At 42.4% G+C, this 25,316-nt stretch overlaps 1 protein-coding gene across 2 annotated transcripts in view; it reads left to right on the top strand.

Moving 5' to 3' along the window:
- Positions 1-25,316, top strand: part of asap2a (ArfGAP with SH3 domain, ankyrin repeat and PH domain 2a) — an 85,651-nt gene that overhangs the window by 24,731 nt on the left and 35,604 nt on the right. For both annotated transcript variants that reach the window (XM_033642991.2, XM_078175070.1), the window contains exons 2-4: positions 2,602-2,674; positions 14,833-14,978; positions 17,257-17,331. In XM_033642991.2, coding sequence (XP_033498882.1) covers positions 2,602-2,674; positions 14,833-14,978; positions 17,257-17,331 — 294 coding nt within the window. The remainder of the gene's footprint in view (positions 1-2,601; positions 2,675-14,832; positions 14,979-17,256; positions 17,332-25,316) is intronic.

The raw sequence follows: 25,316 nt of genomic DNA, 5'->3' as shown, positions 1-25,316 counted from the left end.
CTCAGCCATTAAATACACGGCTGTGTGATGAAGCACCGCTGATCGTTTTCCCTGAAGCTTTACAAGACTTCTGTTTAATAAAAAGGTGACTGCACTATAAAATGCTGCAGATTGGAGATACATCTGCAGTGTGTCAGAGCAAATTGTCAGCGTGCTTGTCTTTTCTTTGAGCTCTGTGTTCTTCTTTCATTCTGCCCGTCCCTCTTCCAGTGACACTTGATTTATCTGTCATTTTCCCTTTAAAGTCTTCCCCTCTCTCTCTCTGTTCCTTTTGTGAGCGTCTTTGCAAGTGTGTGAAATGTGACCCCGGGGAAATGTAAGTGCTGAGTGGTTCTTCCATTTTGCAATAGCAAACAGCTCATAGTTCGGATATTAATACGGCGGATTTATGGATTTAATACATTTTGTCATCACATCTAGTGGTGCTGCAAAGAGGAACGTGTGGGTGTGTACAGTGTTGGTGTGTGTGTTGCAGCTGAATGGGGACCATTGTGTGTTTTTGTTTTCAGAGGGTGTAGGGGATCTGATATGTGTCCGTCAGATGGGGAGCAGGGCAGGGAAAAGTGGCGCCGGCTTTGGCCCGCATGGGCGGACGTACTTAATAAAGTCCCTAAAAACTCATTTCCCAAAATCCCCCTCATCCCGAAAGAGTCCCTCACTCATCACTGGTACAGTGCCGCATTGTCTCAGCTGGACTCCCAGTGTTTGTTCTGGTTAGTGTGTCAGTCTGAGCTCAATGCATGTGAAAGTGTGTGTGTGACTATGGTTATTTAGAGGTATGTGTGTGAAGACCTTCATGTAAGAGACCTCAGATGCTGCTTTCGCCCTACAAGCTATTATGCTGATAAACACACACCCACACAGACACGCACACTAACACAATAACCGACGATGGAGCTCAGGTCTATTCTTAGCTTTGCCTTGAATAATTCATTACTTGCAGCCAGAGTGGAGATGGCATACACACACACACACACAAACTGTACCCACCACATGGAGGCATTCAGGGTGTGGAAAAAAAAGCAGGAGTGCCAAACAATTCAACACAGGAAAGCAACAACACAAACTGCAGTTGCGAAAAAGACAGTAGAGTTGAATCTTTCTGACAGTCTGAACAGTGTCAACTTAATAAAGGTGATGCGCTGTATCACTGCAGAGCTGCTGTATCAGAATACTAACCTGGGTCTACACCTCTTGAATCGCTGCCCACATCTGAAATAGGTCTGGGGTTGTGCTTCGGTCAACCAAGCAGAGCTTTGTAGGTGGGATTAAAAATGGAGACATCATCCTCATACGCATACTCGCCAATCTTTACCCCTTTACTACCAAAATTAGTACATGTATGCAGGACTTTTAAACATGGAAAACCCAGGCCGTGTACATGACTCTGCAGCAGACGAGTATGGGGCCAGAAAACAGGTTAGTAAACAGTAGAAAGCAGCACGGAGGCCAGTGAAAATGTGTTATGGTGGTTACTTCTTGTTAAATATCCCTCACTTATTCAGTCTCTCTTTCAAACTTGGTGCCGACTGAATTAGATTTATGTTTGAGCGCTTATTGGACGAAGATGGGCGTTATTATGTGGTGGTGCGTCATTGCATCGTGCTGGCAAAGGGGCAAAAATAAGCTTGTCCACGTGGGTGTCATATTTCCATCATTGCCATTTAGGCCGATCAGAGCCAGAGTCGACAAATAACCGTGATTACTGCAGAGTCAATTGACCTGGGAGTAAATGCCGATTGTAACCTTTTCCAGTAGGTAAAAACAAGCTGATGTCGGCGGGTGTTAGTAAGTTAGGGAGGATTTTGAAACTTAAGTGGGGGTTCTGGAAAAATTTAATTCTCAAAAACTTTGTTTACTGCTTAAAGTGAAAATAACAAAATAATAGGTACACTGCATCAGAGTATTTATGTTAGATATGACCTTAGTACTCCAGCAGAGTACCGGGAGGAGGGCGGGAGGCTTGTAGGCTTGCCACACACCAGGCACACACAGTTGGCTGTCCTCCGTGGCCCACATACCACACAACACGGAGCAGGAGGACAGCTGGGTACCCCACTGCTGCAAAGGAGGGCAAGCTGGGTCCCTTCCTAACCCCTGAGGCACCCCTCAAACCTCCGCTAGAGCATCCCGTCAGACTTTCAAACACATAATTGGTCAGCATGGAGACAAGGTGTTCACTGGCAGCTGCGCCCAACTTGTACTGGAGGGTCAGAGTAGAGTTGCGCGGCCTTTACATGTTGCACAGTGCCAGAAATAGGTCTTGATAACAAAAAGAAAAAAGGTGTCTTTAATAAGGAGAGAGTCTGGAGAATTGTGACCCTGTGAACCGGAAGAGGGCAATAAAAGAAAAACAGGAGTCTCCTAGGAATAACGAGGGTTTTTCCTAGGAGAAGTTTGCTCGCATGAAGTTAGCTCGCTACCTTGCAACATTCATGAGAAATGGTGATACAAAATGACAACAAGCGTGTTTTTAAAGTCAATTTACAGACATATTGACTAACACATTTCTTTAAACAACCTGTAAAAAAGCAAAATACGTTAATTAAAGTAATACATTTTGTAAAATCTAAATATCTGTCTCTTTCTCTGTCTGTCCAGGCTCTGGATGTGGACCGCAGTGTTCTGTACAAGATGAAGAAGTCTGTGAAGGCCATCTACACGTCTGGTCTGGGTGAGTCCTCCTGCCTGTCCTTCATGTCAGGATGTTCATTTTCTCAGTTTAGCACTCTCACTTTAGTCTCTTTGATATTAAAAATGGAGAATGATTTGGGGTTTTGTGGCTGTTGGATGGACTCAGCAACCAATTTCAAGACATCACATGGAGCTGTGGTATCTCACACGTTTGTGTTCTGTTCTCTTTTTTCTTTACACAAAATAATTAGTTTCACACAAAAATGCACAATTGATTGGGATTGAAAAATAATTAATTGCATTCCCAGTGAACTGTGAGGCAGAGGTAGGGGGACAGGTGTTTTTTGTGTGTGTTATTACCCTGCTCGTTGTGGCTGGTTGTGCCAGTGTCGGGTGTTTCCAGTGTCTTTTGTTTGCTCTGCCTGACAGAACCCCGCTGAGAGGCAGAGAGCGGGAGAGACCTCTGAACAATGTGCTGAGCATGTCTTTTTCAGAACAGTGTGAGCTCTGTTCAGACCAGAGGGACAGCTGTCTGATCCAGACCCCTAAAGGAACAGCTGGGGAGGGGCGCACACTGTGTTTGTGTGTGGGTGCTGAGGCATGGACACACTCATGTTCTCACCTCACCGTTAAACATGCATTTACATATACATGCCTTTTTGGTGGCTGCCAGACTCAGAGCCTCTATTTCGTCCCATCTCGTATTCATGAAAGGCTGAAATTGTCAGTGTGTGTGTGTGTGTGTGTGTGTGTGTGTGTGCGCGCAGGTGTACATTGAAGAGATGAACCTGTTGTACAGTTTTCTCCTCGTGTTCAGCCGACAAAATGAGTCCCTTTAGGGCCCGATCAGACAAACAGTAGACTCACTGAACTGCCTTTATTGTTGAAGCTGGGCCCGATCAGACAGAGCGCTGTTTAGTGGCAGCCTGGGGCGGCTTTGTGTCATTGTTTTTAATGAGAGTAAAGCTTTTTGCTCGCTGCTTTCGCCTTACTGAGAGATTATTTACACTTCTGTCTGTATTCCTCCAACAACACAGGGTAAAAAGTATAGCTCAGGTTAGCTCAGTGGTTCCCACAGAATTAGAATATATGTGTGGCGGTAGCTGACGACCTCCTCTTTGACCGTTCTTAGGCTCCTCTCTGAATTCAGAGGTTTTTGCTGGGCTTTGAACGCAGCGCAGGTGGACCTTTTTTTTCCCCAGCGTCAGTTTTTTGAGTTTGAGTGAATCAGTTTGTGATCAGATTGATTGGAGGAGCAGCTGCTGCAGAGGTGAATGACAGCAAACTTTTAGACCCAGCGCTAAACCACATTGTGTGCAGTTTCCATGGGAACGCAGTGGTTTCAACTAAAATGGGGTGGAATAACTGGATGCTGGATAACACTAAAATGAGAGCACTGTTGTTCTAAGAAATATGATGTTATAATTCTTTATGATCAAGTTTCACTGCAGCTCGGTGGTGCAGTGGTTAGCATTTACACATGCCTCACAGCAAGAGGGTTCCTTGTTCGAACCCAGGGTGGAAGGAGTGTGGGTTTTCTCCAGGTACTTCGGCTTCCTCCCACAGTCCAAAGACATACAGGTTAACTGGTGACTCTAAATTGTCTGTAGGTGTGAATGTGAGTGTGAATGGTTGTCTGTCTCTATGTGTCAGCCCTGTGATAGTCTGGCAGCATGTCCAGGGTGTACCCCGCCTCTCGCCCAATGTCAGCTGGGATAAGCTTCAGCCCCCCTAACAGAATAAGTGGTTATGGAAAATGAATGAATAAATAAGTTTCACTGTCACCGTGCCCAGCATTCTGCTGCTCCATCTGTGCCCAGAGTATGCTGTGTGCTCAGATATATATATTCCAACAGCCCTCCTAATGAACAGTCCGGCTCCAATAACAAAAAATAAAATGTGTGGCTGCAAATGCTGATATTGTGACAGGCCGCCACAGCTAAATGAATGTGTTAGGAAACCTGTGGCTGAAATCTGTTTCAAATATGTCTTGCAGCTTGAACCATGAACTGTTCACTTCTACTTGTTGTCATCTCCACCACAAAAGGCCGAAGTCTCAATTCAACTGACTGGACAATGGGGGAAAAAACCCACCAATTCCTGAGCTGAAGTTTTTTCAACTTGAGGCAATCAGGGCGCTCTTGTAAAGATGTGAGGTGCAAAGAGGGGGACAAATGGGAGGCGCTCAGCAACGCATTAGCAGCGAGCAAAAAGCTCCACTATCATTGAAAACAATTACAAAAGGCGGCCCCAGGCTGCTTAAATGTGCTCTGGGCGATCGGGGCCTTACTGTTGATAAATTACCTTCATTTGAATCAGTGTGGTTACTGCAGCAGGGTGCACATGTCTGGGAACTGCAGGTGTTTCAGGCAGTTGCTCTCTGTTTTCATTATGAACAAGATTATCTGTTGTAGGAAAAACGTGAGGAAGCAAATCAAGTTTCTGTGCCTTGAGGCGTGAAGTTTGTCCAGATTTTAATCAGTGTTTACAATAGAAACACTGTTTTGTCTGTGGAATGCAACTGGGACAATGTCATTTACAGATCTGTCAAGGGAAGGTGGTATTACCAGAGGTCACCTTTTTAGTTATCAACAATCATTCAGGAAAAGCTGCAGACTCTGATCTGTTTTCAATACAAACAGGACGACTCCATGAATGTGGGTATATCTCTGCAACATGGGACATGAACTGAAAAAATAAAATGAAGTCTGGTGAGTCTGCCGTTTTAATCTGTTAACTACAGATACTGTATAGTCAAAGCCATATAAATATTGTATTAAATACAAATGAGTAAATATTGTCAGTATTTTTACATTAATAATGGATCACTATGTAATGTGAGTGGTGTTGCACTTACTGACGAACCCACAGTGAGCTCTACAGAATGTTTTACTGTTTTACCGCCACTTTCTGCTGCAGTAGGCAGCTGCTTTCAACAGAAAAGGTCAACACCAAATGCAAGACAGACAAAGTTGGCGATGAGCTGGTGAATATAGTGGAACACTATCAGCTAAACGGCAAAATATTTCCCTCAGGAGACCAAGATGAAGTGAATATTGGACATCCATATGTCAGGTCGCCAGAAACAAGTGCACCATCACAACATTGTAAGATGATAATATGTCAATCTATAGTAGTTACAGGTTGTTTTGCTGCCACCAGGCAGATTTAACACCACAACTAACTTGTTTGTAAACCAAGCTGCTGTGTTTTGTAAATTTAGAAAGGCTAGGAATCTTCTGGTTTCCATTTATTTCTGTATGATTACAAAATCAATTATAAGTTTAAAGTAAATTACCAATTAATGTAATCAATGAGTTAATTCAGTTTAGTCTTTTCAAATCAATCAGTAGTGTAACTACTCACAGATTGTGTGTCATCCATTTGAAAATGGTCAGTAAATATGTAAAGTAGTAAGCTGCTAAAACTTAGAAACACTGGAAATGTTCGTTAAGCAAAAATGAGCTTGTTTGAACAGCAGCTCCATTCTTATTTTTTGGTTTTTATATCATTCTGTAGCTTTCTAATAGTGTTCCTCATCTATTTGAATCTGAACATAGAATTTTGGTTAAAGTGTGTATGTTTTAGCGTCAAAATGTGATTTTCCCAAACCCTTCTAAAAACATTTTTACATATGACCTGATATCGGTTTCTGCACAATGTTGTTGCTACATATAAACTTCAGTGGATACTACATTAGTTACAGTTAAAAAAAAGTCACACAATAGCATGAACAAACTTAGAGTTGAGTTGGTGGTGCACCAGCAACTCCCATGTGCTGTGAGGTAAAATTGCTGTGTCTCTTAATTGAGTCTGGTGGCTTTGAAGATATCGATATAATGACTTCAGTTCCTCATTATAAAGGGCTGTCTAATGGGAAGGTACAGCGGTAAAATAATTAATTAATATAGCTTACACTTGAAATGATGCAGATTTTTTTAGGTGGTCTTTTTTTATAGGAGGCTCATATACGTTTTGCTGCTGCCCCCATCCACAGCCACCAGACTCCTTTGACAAAAAATTTAATTTTAGGTTGCAGAACATAAGGACTTGCTGATCAACTGCTAGTTTGTGTTATTGTGTGACTTTGTAACCGAGCTATCCTTGTGTCCACAGCAGTAGGCTACAGCTTCTGTGCCCATACGCTATCTAACTGTGGGTAATTCACTGACTATTCACTATGAATCTATAAATGTGTTTATACAATTCATATGCAGTATTATATTGAATCTCAGTGTCTCTTCACCTGGTTAAACAAAGGTTTAATAATATTGAAATAGTCCCATCTTCCACCTTCAAGCTCAGATCTTCCCAGCTAACACTTTTCTCACTCTCTGTGCTTTCACTGCCAGCAAGCGGCATGTGTGGGGGTCGAGGGAGTATCAGCGCTGTAACCCTTGTCACCACTTTTGGATAACAGCCGAGTGAGTTTCCATTTGAAAAACACAAAAAAGACCACAGGTAGATCCATCCTCTAATTCAGCAGTGAACAGTCTGCTATGTGTGTGCATTAATATTTCACTGCATAATTTATATTATCATTTTAAATTCCTCACATCTTAAAAAATATTAATTAATTGAGGTAAGATTGAATACTAGATTGGATTGCAGGAGGTAAATGTCAGCAGCAGTTGTATCACAGTATCTAAAGCTAAATCTTAGGGAGTTGTATTAATGTTCTTCAGAGAGGATGCTTGGATAAAGCCTGAATAATGAGACGCACAACAGGGAGCATCAACACTGACTGCTCCAATACTCAGAGAACACACTCCTGTTATGACTGGCTGTCGAGCCCAAACCCTGGAAACATATTTTTCAGCTTTGACGCGAGGAATAGTAATGATGAGGAGGTGAGGATGGAGAGGATGGATGTTTGCAGTGTAAGCTCGTACCAGAGAGTGAGAAAAAGATGGGAAACGAGAGTGAAAGAGGCGAGAAGGAAAAGTGCAGGGAAAGCTGTACAGATGAGCGAGAGAGCCCCGTGTTGCTGCAGGGGCCTGTCAGGTTGTCAGCTTGTGGGTTTTGATGAATAAACCAGCAGCAGCAGCATCTCAAACCCCTGAAGAACCTGGAGCTGATCGAGCAGAGCTGCTCGGACGGACCTGCCAAAGCTGCTGAACAGATAACAACTCGAGGCAGACGAGTGAACACCGTGTTCCAGCTGCTGTACCTATAGGTGGGCAGGACGGCTGGATGGAGTTGCTGAATAATGCAGCTCTTTTGGTCATCGCTGTACACATACACACACACACACACACACACACACACACATACATACATTTTTGTCTTGGCTGCAAGGTAACCAAGACAATGAGACTCCCAAAAGCTCTAATGTAATTAAACTGGATGGATGTCTGAGGAAAAACGACCCGATGAGACACCGAAATAAAGGAGGAAGTCTCTTTTGTCTTCTGCGGGTAAAAGTTGACGTCTCTCAGCGGCCCTGGTGGCCATATTGTTAAGTGGACATGGAGTTCAGCGTTGTTTTCATAGAGTCCGTGGAGAGATATGGAATTGATCTGAGGTCGGCCGCACATTGTGTTAGTGAGCATTGGCGCGTCAGCCGACCAGGCTTGATGGAGCCGAGTGTGAGGGAATGAGTGTGGGAGAGACAGAGAGAGGAAGCAGAGGCCAGTCTGCTATCTGGTGATTAAACCTGTGTGTGTGTGTGTGTGTGTGTGTGTGTGTGTGTGTGTGTGTGTGTGTGAGAGTGAGAAAGGGAGATAGAAGAAGCTGCAGAACAAGCCTTTGGGATGTTAGATAATCCTCAGCAGACGCCTGGTAACTGTATATTATGTTTTTTTTTCTGTGTGTGTTTGAGAGTGAAGATACAGCGAAGAATGTTGTGCACAGCTGGGTATTAACTGGGCATTTGTGCACGTTCCAAAAGTGTGTGTTTGTGTGTGTGTTCAAGCGCGTCATGGCCTCTGTCCTTCAGTAAACACAAGGTCATCGTTTCCTGAGGTTGAGCAACAGGAATCCTTTTTTCCAACTCTCTTGCCACTTGCTGCCCTGCTTACTTTTTCAAGCATTTCCTTGAACCTGAAACTATATTTTATTTTGCCTTTTTTTTAAGACATGGAAACAGACCACACACAAAGTTTATATATGTGGTAAATGTTTACAATTTAAATGAACATAGCCAAATGTTGTATAACCAATTGCTACAGCAAGTAAATGCAGATGACGCCCAATATTTCATGGTTTTTAAGTAACACTTTAAAACACAAAGTAACACAATAACACAAACTACAGATCGAGGCAGAGGTAGACCAGGGGCTCTCGGGTTCAGCGAGGTAAAATAACTGTCTGTGAATGGAGTCTGTCTTTGAAGAGAGCATAGACAAGTTTCACTTTCATTTCAGTTCCACGTCAGAAAGGGCCGTCTGTTTGGTAAGTGCTGAGCATACGACTGGATAAATGAGACTTACACTGCATGAGTTGTGTGAGACTTTGTAAATATATGTTTTGATATAGTGTGGTACTAAACACCGTCCACTGTGACTTCAATTCATCAAAAAAAGTCACCTTTTTTGGATTCTTCATTCACTGTAAAGACATGAGAGAAAACTATTTTCATGACAAATTCAATGTAACACAGGGTGAGTTATTCGTATATATGGTCATTTGGGGGGTGAAGTATTCCTTTAAGGAATTTAGGAAGCTCTCAGATGATCATGAAACTCCAAATAAGTTATTTTCTGAAAGGTAAGGCACTGTAGGAAGGTCAACCAAACCAAAACCAGAGCTTAAGTAACATTTGTAACATGCTGCAGGTGCCTAAATAGAGTTTTCAAGATTTAGTTCAGCAGGTCAAGGTAAAGATTTTAATCTAAGTGTTAATTAAAGGACATGTATAATGGAAATGGGCTTCTATCATGTTTCTTTGAGAAAGCCCCTGAACACCAGCTTAATGTATTAGACATGTTGATTCAACAGGTAGAGCAGCACTTAATGAGCAGGTCCTGTTTACAGTGTAAAGTAGAGAAAATGCCACCTCTGTCCTCTTGTCTCACTTCTTTTGATTCCCTTCTCTGCCATGTTACTTATAAACCAGCTCAGCATATCATGCAGTCATTCGAGGTTCAAAGCTGCTCCATACTGTAGACTGCATGTGTGATGTGTTCAGGTCAGGTTACAACAAACACACATGTACTCAGTAAGCAGCCCAGGGGGGTTCAGGCTGTTTGTCGGCGTTGAATGGCAGAGCTCAGAGCTCTCATGTGCCACTTCAAAAACAACGGCAGGCCACCGCCCTGTCGGCCCAGATCCTGGCAGAGCCGCAGCCAAACAGCTGGAGCTGATGTGTAAACAGTAGGCTGCGGGTGTGTGGCGAGGGTCGGTATCTGACACATGATGGAAGGTTGTTAGATCTCTGTACGACACATTTCACTGCTTTGAAATAGAAGCTGTTTTTTATATAGGGCTTATTAATAATTGACTAATCAGTCACCAAGAAAATGCATTACTTGTTTTGTATCATGAACTATCTACAACACAAAGACATTTATTCACTTGAAGACTAAGAAATCGGCAAATGTTTCCTTTTGAGAAACTGGTGTTGTTTTCACAAATGACTTAATTCATCCTGATTTCAGGGCTTTGTGAATAAGCTTTTATGTTAAGCTAATCTTAGTATATTGTTGCTTTTTAAATGACAAAGACTGCATCATTAAAAACTAATTAAATACATTATCATTGTTAAATATAAAACATAGAGGAGCAATTAGGCACAATGAGGGGCACAGCTAAGAGACTTTGGTTGCATTTGGTTGCTATGATACAGAATATCCTCAGAAATAAAAATGCCAGCAAAGAGAAGAAAGAAATATACTTTTTCTAGGATATATCCTGATTTCCTTTAAGTCTTTTTTTCCCTAGTGTATTTTTTTTAGCATCTTAGTTATTTTATTTACTTTACTCCTCTTTATTATTTATTGCGATAACCCTATGTATGTATATATGTATGTACATTTGTAAGAATGTATATACTGTCATATCATAGTTTGTTTTGCTTGTTTTTGTTATTTTAGATGTTGGGGTCGTGGGGTGGGAGGGAGGTACAGTAGCTATTTTAAGAATCTTTTTTCTTTTGTTTGTATAAGAAGTAGCCCAGCTACTGTAAGGGACTATAATTTTGACAAATAAAGAGTATATTTAAAAAAAGAAGGCTGGAAAAGGGTAGAGTACTGACTTGCTCTGGGTGAAGGGGAGGCTAAAGCTTATAGAGAGAGATGGACAGACCTGCAGCTCTGTGTGGGTTCACTGTTAATTTCTTCTTCATTGTTTTTCAGTGTTCACTGACGTGACGATTGGTCTTTGTGGTATTTGTCCCACCACTCTGCGCTGTGATTGGATGGCTGGGTAAAAAGTGACAGTGATGAGCAGCTGTAGCGTTTTACTCAAAGTTGACTTTTTTTCTTTCAACTCTCAGCGACCAGAAAAACATGGCTCACGTGCACCCCGTGTCAGCGTGGGTACTCCAGCTTCCTCCCACAGTCCAAAGACATGCAGGTTCATTGGTAACTCTAAAAAGGCTGTAGGTATGAATGTGAGTGTGAATGGTTTTCTGTCTCTATGTGTCAGCCCTGTGATAGTCTGGTGACCTGTCCAGGGTGTACCCTGCCTCTCACCCAGTGTCAGCTGGGATAGACTCCAGCTCCCCCCCCTTCACAGGGTAAGCGTTTACGGAAAATGACTGAATCAATGATAATAATAATAATAATAATGGGGTTTTGTTTTGCTATTCCTGTATTTTGGGTCATTCATTTTGTCTTTCTGTGTTCTTATAGGCTAGAAAAAGAAAAACAACATGAATGCAAATAATTCTTTTGACAACATCACTTTAGGCGAAAAAAGTCTCTACGGTCAAGCTAACGTCCGTATAAAGTGCATCTTAAGTTTTTTAAAAATGTTCAAGCATGAATCTCAGGTAATGTGCATTTTATTTTAATAATCATTTACGTCATTGCATAAGTCAGGTTTTTTAAAGTGAGGATTTGTTGTTTGTCTCTGTTTTATATTGTCGTAAATTTGTTTTTGGGCTGTTGGACATGCAAAGCAAGCAGTTTGCTGGTGTCACTGTGGGCTCTGGGGTTGAGGGAGATACCCCCCCAAAAATCCTAGCTCGGGTATTTAGTACCAGAAGCCGTTCAAACTCTCATTTTACCACTTGTGCACTGAGTCTCACCGGAGCTTTATCATGCAGCTAAGCGGTGGTTTAAATTGGATTTGTCTGACGTGAGGAGGTCAGCAGGTAGTGACTCAGAGGCTTTCAGCTTTTCCCTTTTAATAACATGATGGATATCTCTGCAGCAGAGACATGAGCTTATCCAGCTTCATCTATAAACCTGCCACATCTGAGAACCTGTGGCTGCTCTTTATCTGTCTTTGTGTGTGTGTGTGTGTGTGTATGTGTGTGCGTGTGTTTGGTAGATGAAAAGCTGAGTCATGATGTGGCAGCAGGTGTCTTTTGGTGTACATCCTCATATTTTTACACACCCCTCCTCTCTTTTTTTCCTTCAGTTCCTCCCTCAAACCCCCCCTCTGTCTTCGTCACGTCTCTTAGTGAGTGTCGTCATAGCAACAGTCCCCAGTGCCCCATCCCTCGCTCCACCGCTGTCCCAATGGCATTAGCTGTTATCAGCTGCCTAGTCTGGCGTGAAGTGAATTAAGTGGAATCATCCAGGCCTAACCCCCGTGGCAGATGAGCTTGAGTCTAAACACGCTAGGAGACTTCGGTCACGGCTGGTTTATGGGTTTTCCCCTGACTGGAAGCTGATGGGGGGTTTGTTTATTTGGGGCCAATTGAGCGTACTTTTCTTCTTCCTGTCCATCTTCGGCTCAACATGTCTTTGCTGTCGACTGTCTCCTTTTGTCTCTTGTCTAGCCATGGCTGTTTTCATCTCTCTCAGATATTATTGTAATTGAATAAGGATCAAAATATTCTCTTACCCCTAGTGTTTCATGTCACTCAAGAGAACAAGTAAAATTGAAAAGCAAATACAGGTGAGGATGAAGAAGGGGGGGAATGTGTGTCTCTAATCACAGCTAATGGAGGTTAAGATTTTTATCTCATACACATCAACTTTGGGTAAATTAAACAACCCCCTCTTTCATCTCCACATTTACATTACGCTCCGTTCTTTTTTATTGTCAGAAGTAGGACAACAATTAACAGTTACTTTCAGCACAATTATTTGTTGTTTAGTTAATTATCTAGTTCGTAAAATGCCCATCACAGTCTAATGTAACATCCTTAAACTGCCTGTATTGTTAAACTAAAGGCAAAAGCAATATGGCTGCACCCGACTCAGAATTATGTCAGTAGAATCTGATTAGGCCATTCATTACAATATACAACTTTTCGTTCCTTTTTGTCCCATATACAGTTTGAACGAGGTTCAGAGGGACGTTCAGGGTGACAGTGACTTTTATGTAATAAAGTAAACAACAAGCTAACTGCGCTAACGACAGAACAGAACTTTTTGTTTCGAAGGCAGCTGCCTGTGTCTCAGTCAGACTCACTGTGGGTCTGGGTCTACAGCTGCCTGTGGATCAAAGTAGAGTAAAAGCCAGGAGCGCTCACTTTGCAGCACAACTGCACAATGACAAAAACGACTGCTTGACTTGAAGAATCTGAGTCGACTGAGGAGGGTCAGACTGATCATTCAAATTTTTAATTTTCAGGGGGTAGCCCTAAAGAAAACGATACTCAATTCAAGATATAAAACATAACAGCAGCTATTCTTCAAACTGGATACGTTATGACAAGTAAATTATCGAAATTGTTGTTAAATAACTTTCTGTAGACTTAAGTGCGAGTTGATCCAGAGCAAGAAGATGACAGGATTCATGCCTCACTCATGAGGTCTCATCTGTAAAGATTTCAGCAGTCGTTTTGTTCATCATTTTGTTAGTTAGTTTGCATATTATTCATTCTCAGTGAAAAATATGCACCACTGATTAAGAAGACTGCAGAGTATTATAGTGAAGGCATCCTGCCTCTCCTCTGCTGTTATGTCAAAAGATTTTGTTTTTACATTTATGGAATATAATAGACAAAACGTAAGGGAAAACAAGCAGCCATGCTAAACTACATCTCACAGTAAAGGTCGCTGAGGTGACTGTTTAAAGCTGGTGTGGATGTTTTTTGCATCACTGGGCAAAAAAACCCGGAGACTTTGGCCAGTAACAGGTCACAACTGAGAGAGAGAGCGGAACGCTGGCTTTCTGCAAATGTAGATGTGCGTGCATGTCCCTTCAGATGATGAAAACCTGAATCAGTGACGGAAAATCCTGCAGAAGAAGTTGCGACTCCAGCATTGGCAACAACTGCCTACTCTGTAAAGCAGCTCCCAAAAAAGGAAGACGGACTTATCAAAAAGAGAGCTTGAAGAGAAATAAATTCTGTGTTGATAATGGCAAAATGCTGCTAACATTTTAGCCTTTTGCTAACTTTAGCGAAAGGCTCACATCTGTGGCTTATTCAAGTTCATGTTCATGGAGCTAACGTTAGGTAGAGCCTCAAATCACAGTACGTTATCTCAAAGGGCTTTACACGCCGTCATATTTGCAAAGGAATCAACATGGTAATTTTTGTAGAACTGTGTAACAGCATCTGGATCACAATCACATTGAGTTGATTGAAATGAATGACTAGTACTTGTACTGGTTTCTGTGTGAAGTGCATGCACATGCCCATGCTTGTCTGGTGGGAGGGGCTTAGGACAGAGAGGGGAGAGCTGCAGGAGGGGGACTGTGTTTTCAAATTGGGATTTTTTTTTTTTTTGCCTTTTCCGTATCCTAGCTCTAAATGTCATCATAATAATAGTAATAACTCCACTGACAAGATGATCCATCTGATTCAGCTCAGCAGGAAATTGATGGATCGATCACATTGTGTTTTTGCTGTGCACTAATTAATCATGTTGCAGTCTGGTGGGAAGAAGTTCGGAAAAGTAGAGACAAATGGTCCAACAGTGGTGTGCAGCTCTGACCTACCTACTGGGAAAACCTTGAACTATGATGGGAGGATCAACCACCCGGAAAAGTGGATCTTTGTTCACTGAAAGACGACCATACATTATTAATACCCACTGATTGATTTTTGAATGGTAACGATCAGAGAGTGAAAGCCTTTAGTTTGATTGCTACTACCTGTCAATGCTGACCTGTGTCCTTGTGTTTGATTTCCAGCCCATGTAGAGAACGAGGAGCAGTACACTCAGGCCCTGGAGAAGTTTGGAGAAAACTGCGTGTACAGAGACGATCCGGATCTGGGTTCAGCTTTCCTCAAGTTCTCCGTCTTCACCAAGGAGCTCACTGCGCTCTTCAAAAACCTGGTGAGTCCACACTGTGTGTGTGTACTTGTGGGTTGAAGGAGTGGGGTAAAATCTTCTGGGACAAAGAAAGATTTCCATCCTCTCCCTAATTGTCTCTATCCCCCTGACTCACTGTGTGTGTTCTCTAACACACGCGCATCGAGCACATACAGAATCCAGCTGGAACTTAAAGCCCTCGGGGAGGTAGCTCTAGTTTTTCCATTGAGACAGCCAAAGAGCCACTGCATCACCAGATATCTGCTGGATCTAATTCAACCTGATCTGTTAAAGCCAGGTTTTGTACCCAGGCCAAAGCCTTATTAGAAAAATCTGACACCATCATCATGTGAGGTCTGTCGCTTCTCCTCGGACACTGTATCGACTTTAAGACCAGGAGCTTGAGGTTTTATATTAGTGTTATCTCAACACCTTATATTAAAGAAATATGAGCTGCCGCCTGACCTGGATGTGAAGATGTAATCTCTCTAAGCTTTAGCAGGCTCTCGCTTCCTAGATTACATGTGCAGCGTAATACACAGAGGCTCACAGTCACTTGCAGACAGAGGAGTTACTTGTCTCATAATGGATCGTTTTGTAGACTGTTTCAAGGCGTCTTTTTGTTGCTAGGGAACAACATTATTGTTTAACTAAAGCCCAGTACAGACTAACAATTAGCGTCAAGACAAAACGGTTTCAGAACGTTGCAGAGAAAAGTTGCAGTGGTGCGAACTGGCCGTCTGAACTTGACTCAAGCCGGCTGATGGTGTCACCTACATGTACAACTTACCTGGTCAAATTGCTGGGGGCTGGTTTTAGAAAGTAAGGCACGTCACCTGTTTCTACAGCCAATCGGCTTGTAGTAAAGTTCGTTGGTCAAGTCATCCTCACTGACTGATAATTGGTGCTGGTTATTTTATATTTATGTGGTGTATTGATTCTGTTTTTCACCGTCTCATCACTACTACAAATGCAGCCATAGCCAGTATCTCACTATCACTATCCTCATTCATATTTTAAGAAGCTACAAATTATGTTCAGCCACAAAATAAGCCTGAAAAGCTGGAAATCAGAACAGAACAACCAAGAGTTGTTGCATAAAGATGATACATCATCTCAACTAGTTGCACTTGTGTGAACCGGCAGGTTTTTAGATCGTAGCAGAATGGCACATTGCAATTAGTTGCCTGTTTCAACTTGTCTAGTCATGGATCTTTGGTCTGAACTGGGCTTTAGACTTGCAGTCCAGCTATGATTGCATGAAACAGCATATGAAAAACCGAACTTCGGTCCCCTTGAGCTGAAATATACACTGTGGGAAAGGACGAAATTAGTTGTAGGATGTTGCTTTTTAGTGGTAGGGTATTCCCTTTGAAAAGGTACAAAAGTCAGAACTAAAAGTCTGCCGTCTCTATGGAGAAACAAACCAGTGTGGATTGCAGCGGTTGACCGAAAGAACTAGACAACAGTGCATCTGTAGCACTCATATTATTACTAGTACTGTATTTTTCACAATTTTTTGGACAATGAAATCAAGACAGACATGCAACATATACAAGAAACAATGCTCATCCCCCCCTCTCTAGATTGTTGGCTTGAGATCGTCGGCTTGGACAAGCTAACACTCGCTGACAACAGCAAAATATTGCAGAACTTACAGGTAATGAAATTTGCACTACAGACCCTGAAGTTTCCAGACGGTGTCCAGTTCTTTCTTTTGACTGCTGCAATCCACACTTTGCGCAGTGTGTATTTCAGTTCAGGAGGACTAAAGTTCAACATGTCATATGCTGTTTTTGTGCAGGAGTGGTTGGAGCGGATTCAAAGTGGAACAGCAATGTTGTTTTCTATCAACCCATGGATGCCCTAAAACGATCTATTTTTGTCTTTTAATGATGTGAAAATTCAATTTCTTAGCGATTAAAAGACGTCCAAGTTCTGCTGAGGGTGCAAACTTTTAGACATTAGAGACAGCAGCAAAGTATAATCAACCCCTTGTCCCCCACTGCTTTAGTAATGGGTATTTTCTAGTAATTTTGTACCTCATTTAGCTCATTCAGCCTCTTAACACCATCATTTACCGAAGATACAAAAGAAAACTTGCATGCATTTTTACCCTAGTGCCTCCCTTTGTCATTCAGCTTTTTTCCTTTGGGACACACAGCACACTCACACAAACAACACACTAAAAGGATTACATCTCAGTGGCGTCGGGCGCCCCTGACTTTCAGTCTCTGGCAGGTTTAAATCCTCTGATGTAACCCTTCAACTCTTATCTGTCTCTCTCCTCACCCTCCTCCAGTTCCAAAACATGAACAACATCATCACCTTCCCTCTGGACAGCCTGCTGAAAGGAGACCTGAAGGGAGTCAAAGGGGTAAGGCAACAAAACAGCATGGTTTTGTGTTACTCTGTTACCGCACAGGAAGCGTTATATGAGTAGATGAGTAGGGTTTAGACTTGTGCTGAATTATCAGTGATCACAACAAGTTTTAAAAGAAGTTTCAGTATGTATTAAAGTTAAATTTGCTTTGAAGCAGCTTTGGCGTCCTCATGTCTTGCTAACAAAGTTACTAGCAAGCAGCTGTGATTTGCCTCAGGCACCTTTCCCCTGTTTGCATAAAAAGTTAAAGTTGAGAGTAGATACCAGAAGACACCTGACTTTATGAATCTACAAAAAAAAAAACACACAAACTTCACCTCTCACTAACTGATGAGTGCCAAAGCATTGGCATGATGCCTGCAATAACTCAACATGATAGAAGTTATACAAAACTGTCATCACTCCATAAGATGTGTTTGAGTTAAAACGAGGAGTCTAAAATCAGTCAATGTGCTTTCAAAGGTGAGCCAACGATCACACAACATAACACATGAGAAAGTGTTCGTACAGAGTTCACAATCACTCAGCAAGATATTATTTTGTATTGAGTATCAGGTTGAACAATTTACCAGTGAGACACAGAGGTTTCTGGGTTTGTGATCCAATCAATGAGTTGGTAAGATGGCCAACAGTAATTTATGACTCCCAAAGACTCTATGTTTGAGGACCAACAGGCCAGTTACCCAATACTTGTATCTCTTATAGTCATACCCAAATTTCAATTACATTAGAAAGGCTTGTCCCTCTTAGGACTTGCTATTGTTTGAAATGTTTTGACACTAGTGCTGATACAATATTTAAAGTAGATCTTTGATTCTCTGCCCGAGGCTGATTGGGCACAACATGACCTGCTGGGTTCGGGCCAGGCCAGACTGTAATTTCTCAATATTAACCAGGGCTTGAATCGGGTTGGGTTCTTTCCAATTTCTCCGATTCACCTTTTTTTCTTTTCTTTATAATGAAACTGGCACTTCTCGTTTGTAAATGGCAGGAGTTGCATTTGACTGACTCAAGAGGGAATTGGGGTGGGCTGCAATAGAGCAAGAGGGACAGCAACAGAGCAATATAGTGGAGGGGGAGCGAGACAGTGTGAAAGAAAGGGATGGGAAATGAGAAAAAGAGATAGAGACAGAATCTGCAAGGCAACTTGGTTCACATGGGAATGTTGTGTGTAATATGCAGTGGAGAGTAGTGATCATCATCTCCCTGCTGTATCACCATGGGCCGCAGTCCGTTCTGTTGAACCTGTTATGTGTTAGACACTGAGTCGATGACAGACTATTGAAATAACAGAAGTGTTGCCTTAAAATGGTCTTAAATTGGCAGTTCTTACTGTATTTTTGGGGTATTTTATGTCTTAATTAGAGCCGACAGTGGGGAGATCACAGGAAACAAGGAAAGAGAAAGATGGGGAGTGATATGCAACAGTGCCTTAAACCCATGAGCCACCAGTGTACCCCTAAAACTGACAACATTTTTGATTTGACACCCACAACTTTCAGATCAGAGAATGAGTACTTGGTGCTACGGAAACATCTCGGTCTTTACCAAAAAAAATTATTAAGGTTCAGCACACAGCTGTTAGTCAGCCAATCAGTCGTGTATCCACCAGCCAGACCAAACTCAGACAGACACTCGTTAACAGTCTCTGCAGCTCCGTAATGCAATCAGCACTCGTTACTGTCCGTGGTGGCCTGCGACCTTTCACTTCCCAGGCACAGGATTGGCTGAGGCTTCCACAGAGGTATGATACGATTAAGCCAGCTCTCTAATGAGGCTGGTCGCCATAGAAACAGTGGTTGTCCCTGTGACCCTCTGCCGCTTGGCTCTCTCTTGACCTCTGAACTGTTTGTCCTCTTTTTCCTCCCTTGCTCTTTTGTGAGTCTCTCAAGTGCAGTGTTTTCTTTTCAGCCTGTGTCTGCTTTTCTCCTCCACGATTTCCTTCCTTTGTCTCTCCCTTAACTCCACTTCTGTCTCTCCCCCCTTGTTCTTTCCCTGCTGTCTCCTTCACTCTGTCCCCACCGCCTGCCCCCGTCACTCTCCAGTCTGGCTGTGACAGCCAGTCACATCTGTAATGCTTACCCACTTATTGCTCATTAGCCCTCTGATGATTCTCATTACCAAAATGGCATGGGGGGTAATGAGCTGCTGGTTATTTTATACCTCAGGACACACACACTTCTACACACACTCACATAAATGTCACTAATGCTGCGGTGTAAATAGACCTCAGAAATTATGCCTCCAGTGTCAGGAGAAGAAAAGTGGGGAAAGAAAGTAAAGGAAGCCATCTAGAAATTACACGATGGATTAGTTCTTGTCTTCATTCACCGCTACACCTCCCTCCAAACCTGTTGCTCACCTCCACAGCTCAAGGCTGCTCCCTTGTCCCTCCCTTCCCCTCATCATCTTCCTCCTCCTCCTCTGTCATTATCTTTCCTCTTCATCCTGTCCTCTCTCAGGGGAAGTACCTGTTAGCAGAGGGGAAAGCAGGAAGAAGTCCAGACCTGCATGACAGGCTGTTTAGACTGCAGTGAGAGAAGGATGAAGTAATGGGTTGATATGGATGTCATTAGAGAGGAAGGGAGGTGTATTTAAAACACCAGAGATGTCTATGGAGAGAAATTACTCTTAATATTAATGATGAATGTTTGTTACATGGTCCACAAATACAAACAAGATTCTACATGTAGTATTCTCCATGTATTTACAACTTTGAGTTTATTGATTGAATAGTATTTGCTTTTGAAAAAGCTTCTTTTGAATTAAAATGTCTGAAAATATTTTTTTATAAGTTTTTTGCAATGCACATGCTTGATGTGACAAAAGTAAAGCTGGGGTAGGCAGTTTCATTTTGGCGTCAGTGGCCAAAACTCCCATAATAAGCTTCGAGCATATAATGCAATTCAAGTGGTCTGACAGAAAACTAGACTTCTACAACTCCTCTCAGGCTTTAGAAAATCTAGCCTGCGACAGGAGACTTCAGTTACAGGTAATTTAAGAGAGAATGCTCTTATTGGCTGTTCTACAAATGCAGATGCGCGTGTGCGTCCCTTCGGATGGTGAAAGCATGATTCATTGGTGGAGAAAGTTGCTATTCCAGCATTGGCAACAACTGCCTTCACTGCAAAGCAACCTCCCCAAAAAAAGACGGAGTTATCAAAAAGAGAGTCTCAAAGAAAGTCAGACAATTAACGAAATATGTTTTAAAGATTGAGACATAAAGTTGCTAATAGTTTTGCCTTCAGCTAACTGTGGCCAAAGCCTCATAGCTGCGGCTTCATGTTCAGGTTAATGTAGCAAACATTAGCTGGAGCCTAGAAGCATAGTGTGTTGTGCGTCGCCGCCCATGGGGTGGCTTGCTAATTCTAGGTTCATTTGTGAGAAATGGAGAGAGTGTGGAGCAGGAAGGGGCGGAGAGAATGTGCTGTGTGCAACAATACAAATGAATAAGACTCATTAAATCACTGTATCTGAAACACTGGGTTACTGTATGAAGTGTGTGCATATGCCTGTTGTCGTCTGGTGGGAGAGGCTTAGGAAGGAAGAGGATGTATTTTCAAATTCTGCTGTCAGATTCCTGTCTTCCCCAGCTTTAAACCCAAATGAGACTGAATATTACATGTAAAAATACTACTTTAAATATTGCCTGAGGAGACAAGCTGCCAAAAAGAATCGTCAACCACCAGCACTTGAACGCGACATGCATTTTTTTGGATCTGATACTATAAACAGAGCCTCAAACTCCTCCCACAAATGTAACCCTATCAACACATTCAGCAAATTGTAAATTAATGCAAAATGAAGACGTATATCTCCCCATGGAAGGCCACAACAAGAAGACTGAGCACACAGAGGGCAGGTCATAACAGCTAGGAAAATACTTTTAAAGCTGGAGTGCAGAACTTTTGTCTCCCCCCTCTGGCAGTGAGAGTAATTACATAAAAACTGTGGCATGTGCTTGTGACGAACGACTGCAGATAAGCTAGCAGCAACTCTCCAGCCCAAGAGAGTGTTCTTTTTTTGGCTTTCATCCAGTGCATAAAGTTTTCTGAGATGTTTCTTAGGATGTTTTTTCGTACTCCAAGCTGCTGCTCTGTTGCTATGGTCTTGCTCTTCTCACTTCCTGCCCACTCTAGCTCTGGCTGGTTGATGTAAAAAGCATCACTTCCAAGGAAGTCACCAGAGATGAGCTTAATCAGGATTGTTTGAACTCATTTGATAAGGACTTGAATGTAACAGACGTTCATTTTTATGTATAAGTCCTCCAGTCCAGCAAAACATCAGGAAAACCGGAGGATCTCCTTGAAAAATGTGTATTAAAAAATTACTAAAAGATGTCCTAATTTTCTTCCAATGCATAAAAAGTGCAATCTGGTATCTTGAAGTGCTCCGTGATTACTGCAGCTGTGTGGCAGTTATAATAGCCACCAGTCCTTTCATTTGATTTAACTCGGGATTTAATGGCTTTCTGGTGGCCATTGTTCCCTCGGAGCTTGTTAATATTCTGCCAGTGCTGTCTTTGGCAATGAGTGTGATGAACCAACCCCGAGGGAGGCCAGCACTAATGGCTCTGTGATTAGAGGGCTACTACCTAGCAACCTGTCACTGCTGTTACTCAGCTAAAAATCCACCCTTTTCCACCTCATCTACCTCGATGGCCTTTTCACCACACAGGACAATTGGCATTTTATAAGCAGGCGAAGTGTTCTGTAATGCCTCTATCAAAAGCTCTTTGTTTGACAGAAATATTTAACTGAAATAGTCTGAACTCTGGATACAGCTCAGTTGGTGCAGAACTGGTGTAAAATGACGGGGTGGGGTCCCTGGAGGACCCAGTAGTGTTTTTACTGAAGATAAACACACACTCAGTGGAAAATTGAAAGTGCTGAGTCCACGAGACCTTTCTGCTAACAGCGGACTTTCAGAGTGGACGCCGGCATGATGTCATGCCTGCAGCTGACCCTCTCATCCTCTGTTCATTGACCGGTCTGTGTTTCTAACCCACCATGAGTCATATCAGCTCATCACTATTTAGTTACAGTGTCTGGATAAGTTGCTGCAGAGTCTACTGTGTTGACTAAGTGAGGAGGTGAGGAGGGGGATGCCTGCACCCTGTCTCATTGTGGCTCAGTGAGTCGTGAACACCCGAAACACCCACGCAAGCTCGCTGTTTGAGATTTAAGATAAGAGCTGATTTCTAATTGAGGCTTTTTCCTCATTAGTTTGCATACTACACACTCCGCTATCAACTCAAACATCGGCAGCATCAGTAGTTTTTAAAGTTACTGAACAGAGGATTTACAAACAGCAGGAGCAGTAGATTAAAGGTCAGTCCAGCTGGATTATAACATCCCATTTTCTCACTTACTTCTTGTGCAGGGGTGCTCAAAGTTTTGCTGACAGCATTGAGAGCTTCACAGGAAAAGTGCTGTTGCGAGACAACAGAATGTGCCACTAGTTGCCATTCAACCAGTAGTATTCTACAAGGTTTGATCCCTAACCTAACAGAAGCTTGTTCAAGCAGTTTAATACTGTCTCCTTGAAGTGTATTAAATATAAGCTATTGAAAGGGAAGGTATTGAAATGATTAAAATAGAACAAATTTGTTTCATGTCATGCTCGGAGGCTGCACAAAATGTTTCGGATGGCAGCCATTGGCCCATGGACCACTCTTGGCAAAAATATTCTAGTGGTATCTTGATTTTGAGATGTCTGTGTCTTAGTTTTTTGCCTCCACTCCTGATAACAAAGGTAAGCTTGTGGCATGAAAAAGGCATGTAAAAAATGTAATAGTAACATGACTTTGCAGAAACCATACACTGTATAAAAGAAGTGGACATAGCCACTATGAAATCACCCCTTGGGTGGTGGAGTTAAGGGGTGGATCTGGCTCTGAAACCAAGGACACTGCTGTGATAGTGATTTCTCTGTCACAAGGTAGCAACCGTAGTTGTATAAAAAGAACTGGATACAGCATTGGAGTTGGGGCCCCATTCATTCCTATAAAAGTTGCTCAGTTGTGCAAAAAGCCAAAAAAGTCAAACTTACCAGGTGTAAAATTACCCAGATCTTCTGCATTATTGGGCCCAAAGCGCAAGCGCACTGAAGACTTCAGTGAGCTAAGTGACTAACTGCCACCAGCCAAGAGGCTAACTTCAGGTTTAGCCCTGTGCTAACTTGAACGGGATGAAATTATTTAATCATGTGATTCTTCTAGAATTTTGAAGTGTTATCATACCAAATGGATCATATCACAATAGTGAAATGAATAATTTCATGTGGGTTGTGTCGTTTACAATGTCAGTCCATGGGTAAAAAGTCTTATTGGGCCCAATGGCCTCATGTGACGGACCTATAAGTTTTAATTTGCCTGTTTGGACTCTACAAAAATTGGCTTCAAAGGCTGGTGCCATAATGCCAAGCATATAAAGTAAAATGTACAATTTGTAAAGATAATATTGTTGTGATGCTAATTTCCGTTCCATGAATGGTAATTTCAGTTATGTGTTCAGCATCGAGCTGATGGCTTGAACGCTGGTTGTTTGCCACGTGGTTGTAGCAGTTAGAATTCCCACTCCTTCACAGGAGTACTCCCTTTGGTCTGTGGATTACACAGAATAATAGCCAGGAAATATTTAGTTAAGTAATTGTTTAGTTGACAAAGTTTACTTTTTTTTTTTTTGTTTTTTGTTTTTTGTGATAGTAAGTAACCACAAAACCACAACCACAAAGGAATTTGACTATGTCAGATGGAAAACCAAGTGAAACCTAAACTATCTGCTTAACTAGATACCACCAGGGTTAAGTGAGAGAGTAATAATTAATGTAATTTGGTGAACTGACCTTTTAAGTGCTCATATCCAAAAATACTACAGATCCAAAGTAAACTCTGCCTTCATTGCTGCTGACCAGGTTGTACCTTCATTACTGCAGTGGGAAAGGTGTGAGGAATGTGAAACAGGAACTGCTATTCCTGGACATGTGTAGTCATAGGTAGGAAGAGGTGATAAGTTTGTGAATGGAGGCCCTTCACAAGGGCATGACATTCCTCCTTCATCCTTTGGATTCAGCCAGACAGGGAATCAGGGCGCTCAGAGCTCGCTGCTCTCTGAGGGAGTGATCTGCCCCGTGCTCTGGCCTATTCTGCTCAGCCATTCCCTGCCCAGCGATGCCTGATCCTGGTATTTTTAGCCATTGTTACCATTTTTCTCCTCTCTCTGGCTCTGACATTTCCTTCCGCTCACCCTCTCCTTTCTTTCTGGCTCTCTCTTGACCTGCAGTACATTCTTTCAGCCGTTTCCTCTTTTGCTCCGGCTTTTTCTCTTCACGGGCTTCCAGTATTTTTATAGTCTTTCATGCTCTCTTTCCTCTGGTGGTTTCTGCCCTTGAGCTGGTTGACTGAATGGCTGAGTGCTCCTTGGCTCGGTCCAGTGAACCACTCTGTGATCCTGTGGGTTGACAGGTTGAGCCTGCCACTCCTCTGCTGTTGAAGTGGAGGTCAACAACAGCGGGATCACGGTCCTCTCCGGAGCTCTAACAATGCACTAAAGCCATAAGCCGTCTGTCCAGCCGAACAGAAATATGTGTGTTTTCACATTCATGGACAGGAATGCACAGTTAGTCAGACATTAGTGCTGCTTAAGGTTCTTTTTGTTGTTTTTAAGAGCACATAAATGTGACATAATTCTCTTGATTATTCTTTGTTATCGTTGCATGCTGTTGAGCGGATTTCCCTGGCGTTCTGGCTGTGGTATCAAGCAACAATTAATTTAGTTGAATTGTATTTTTAAGGGAATGACACGGCCAATTGCACCCACTAATGTCTGCTTTTGTTTGTCATAATCGCTGTTTAATCAGCATCGCAGCATTCGGGATGTTGTTTAATCAAGCGCATTGCTCAAGCAGCTGTTGAAAGCACACCCCATGACGATGGGAAATCAGCGTTGCCTGTTGTCACTGTGAGCAGAAGGATCGCG

The sequence above is a fragment of the Epinephelus lanceolatus genome, chromosome 15 (genome assembly GCF_041903045.1).
Source record: "Epinephelus lanceolatus isolate andai-2023 chromosome 15, ASM4190304v1, whole genome shotgun sequence".
Taxonomy (NCBI): domain Eukaryota; kingdom Metazoa; phylum Chordata; class Actinopteri; order Perciformes; family Serranidae; genus Epinephelus; species Epinephelus lanceolatus.
The sequence above is the reverse complement of the archived record's forward strand: the minus strand, read 5'-3'. Positions and strand labels throughout refer to the sequence as shown.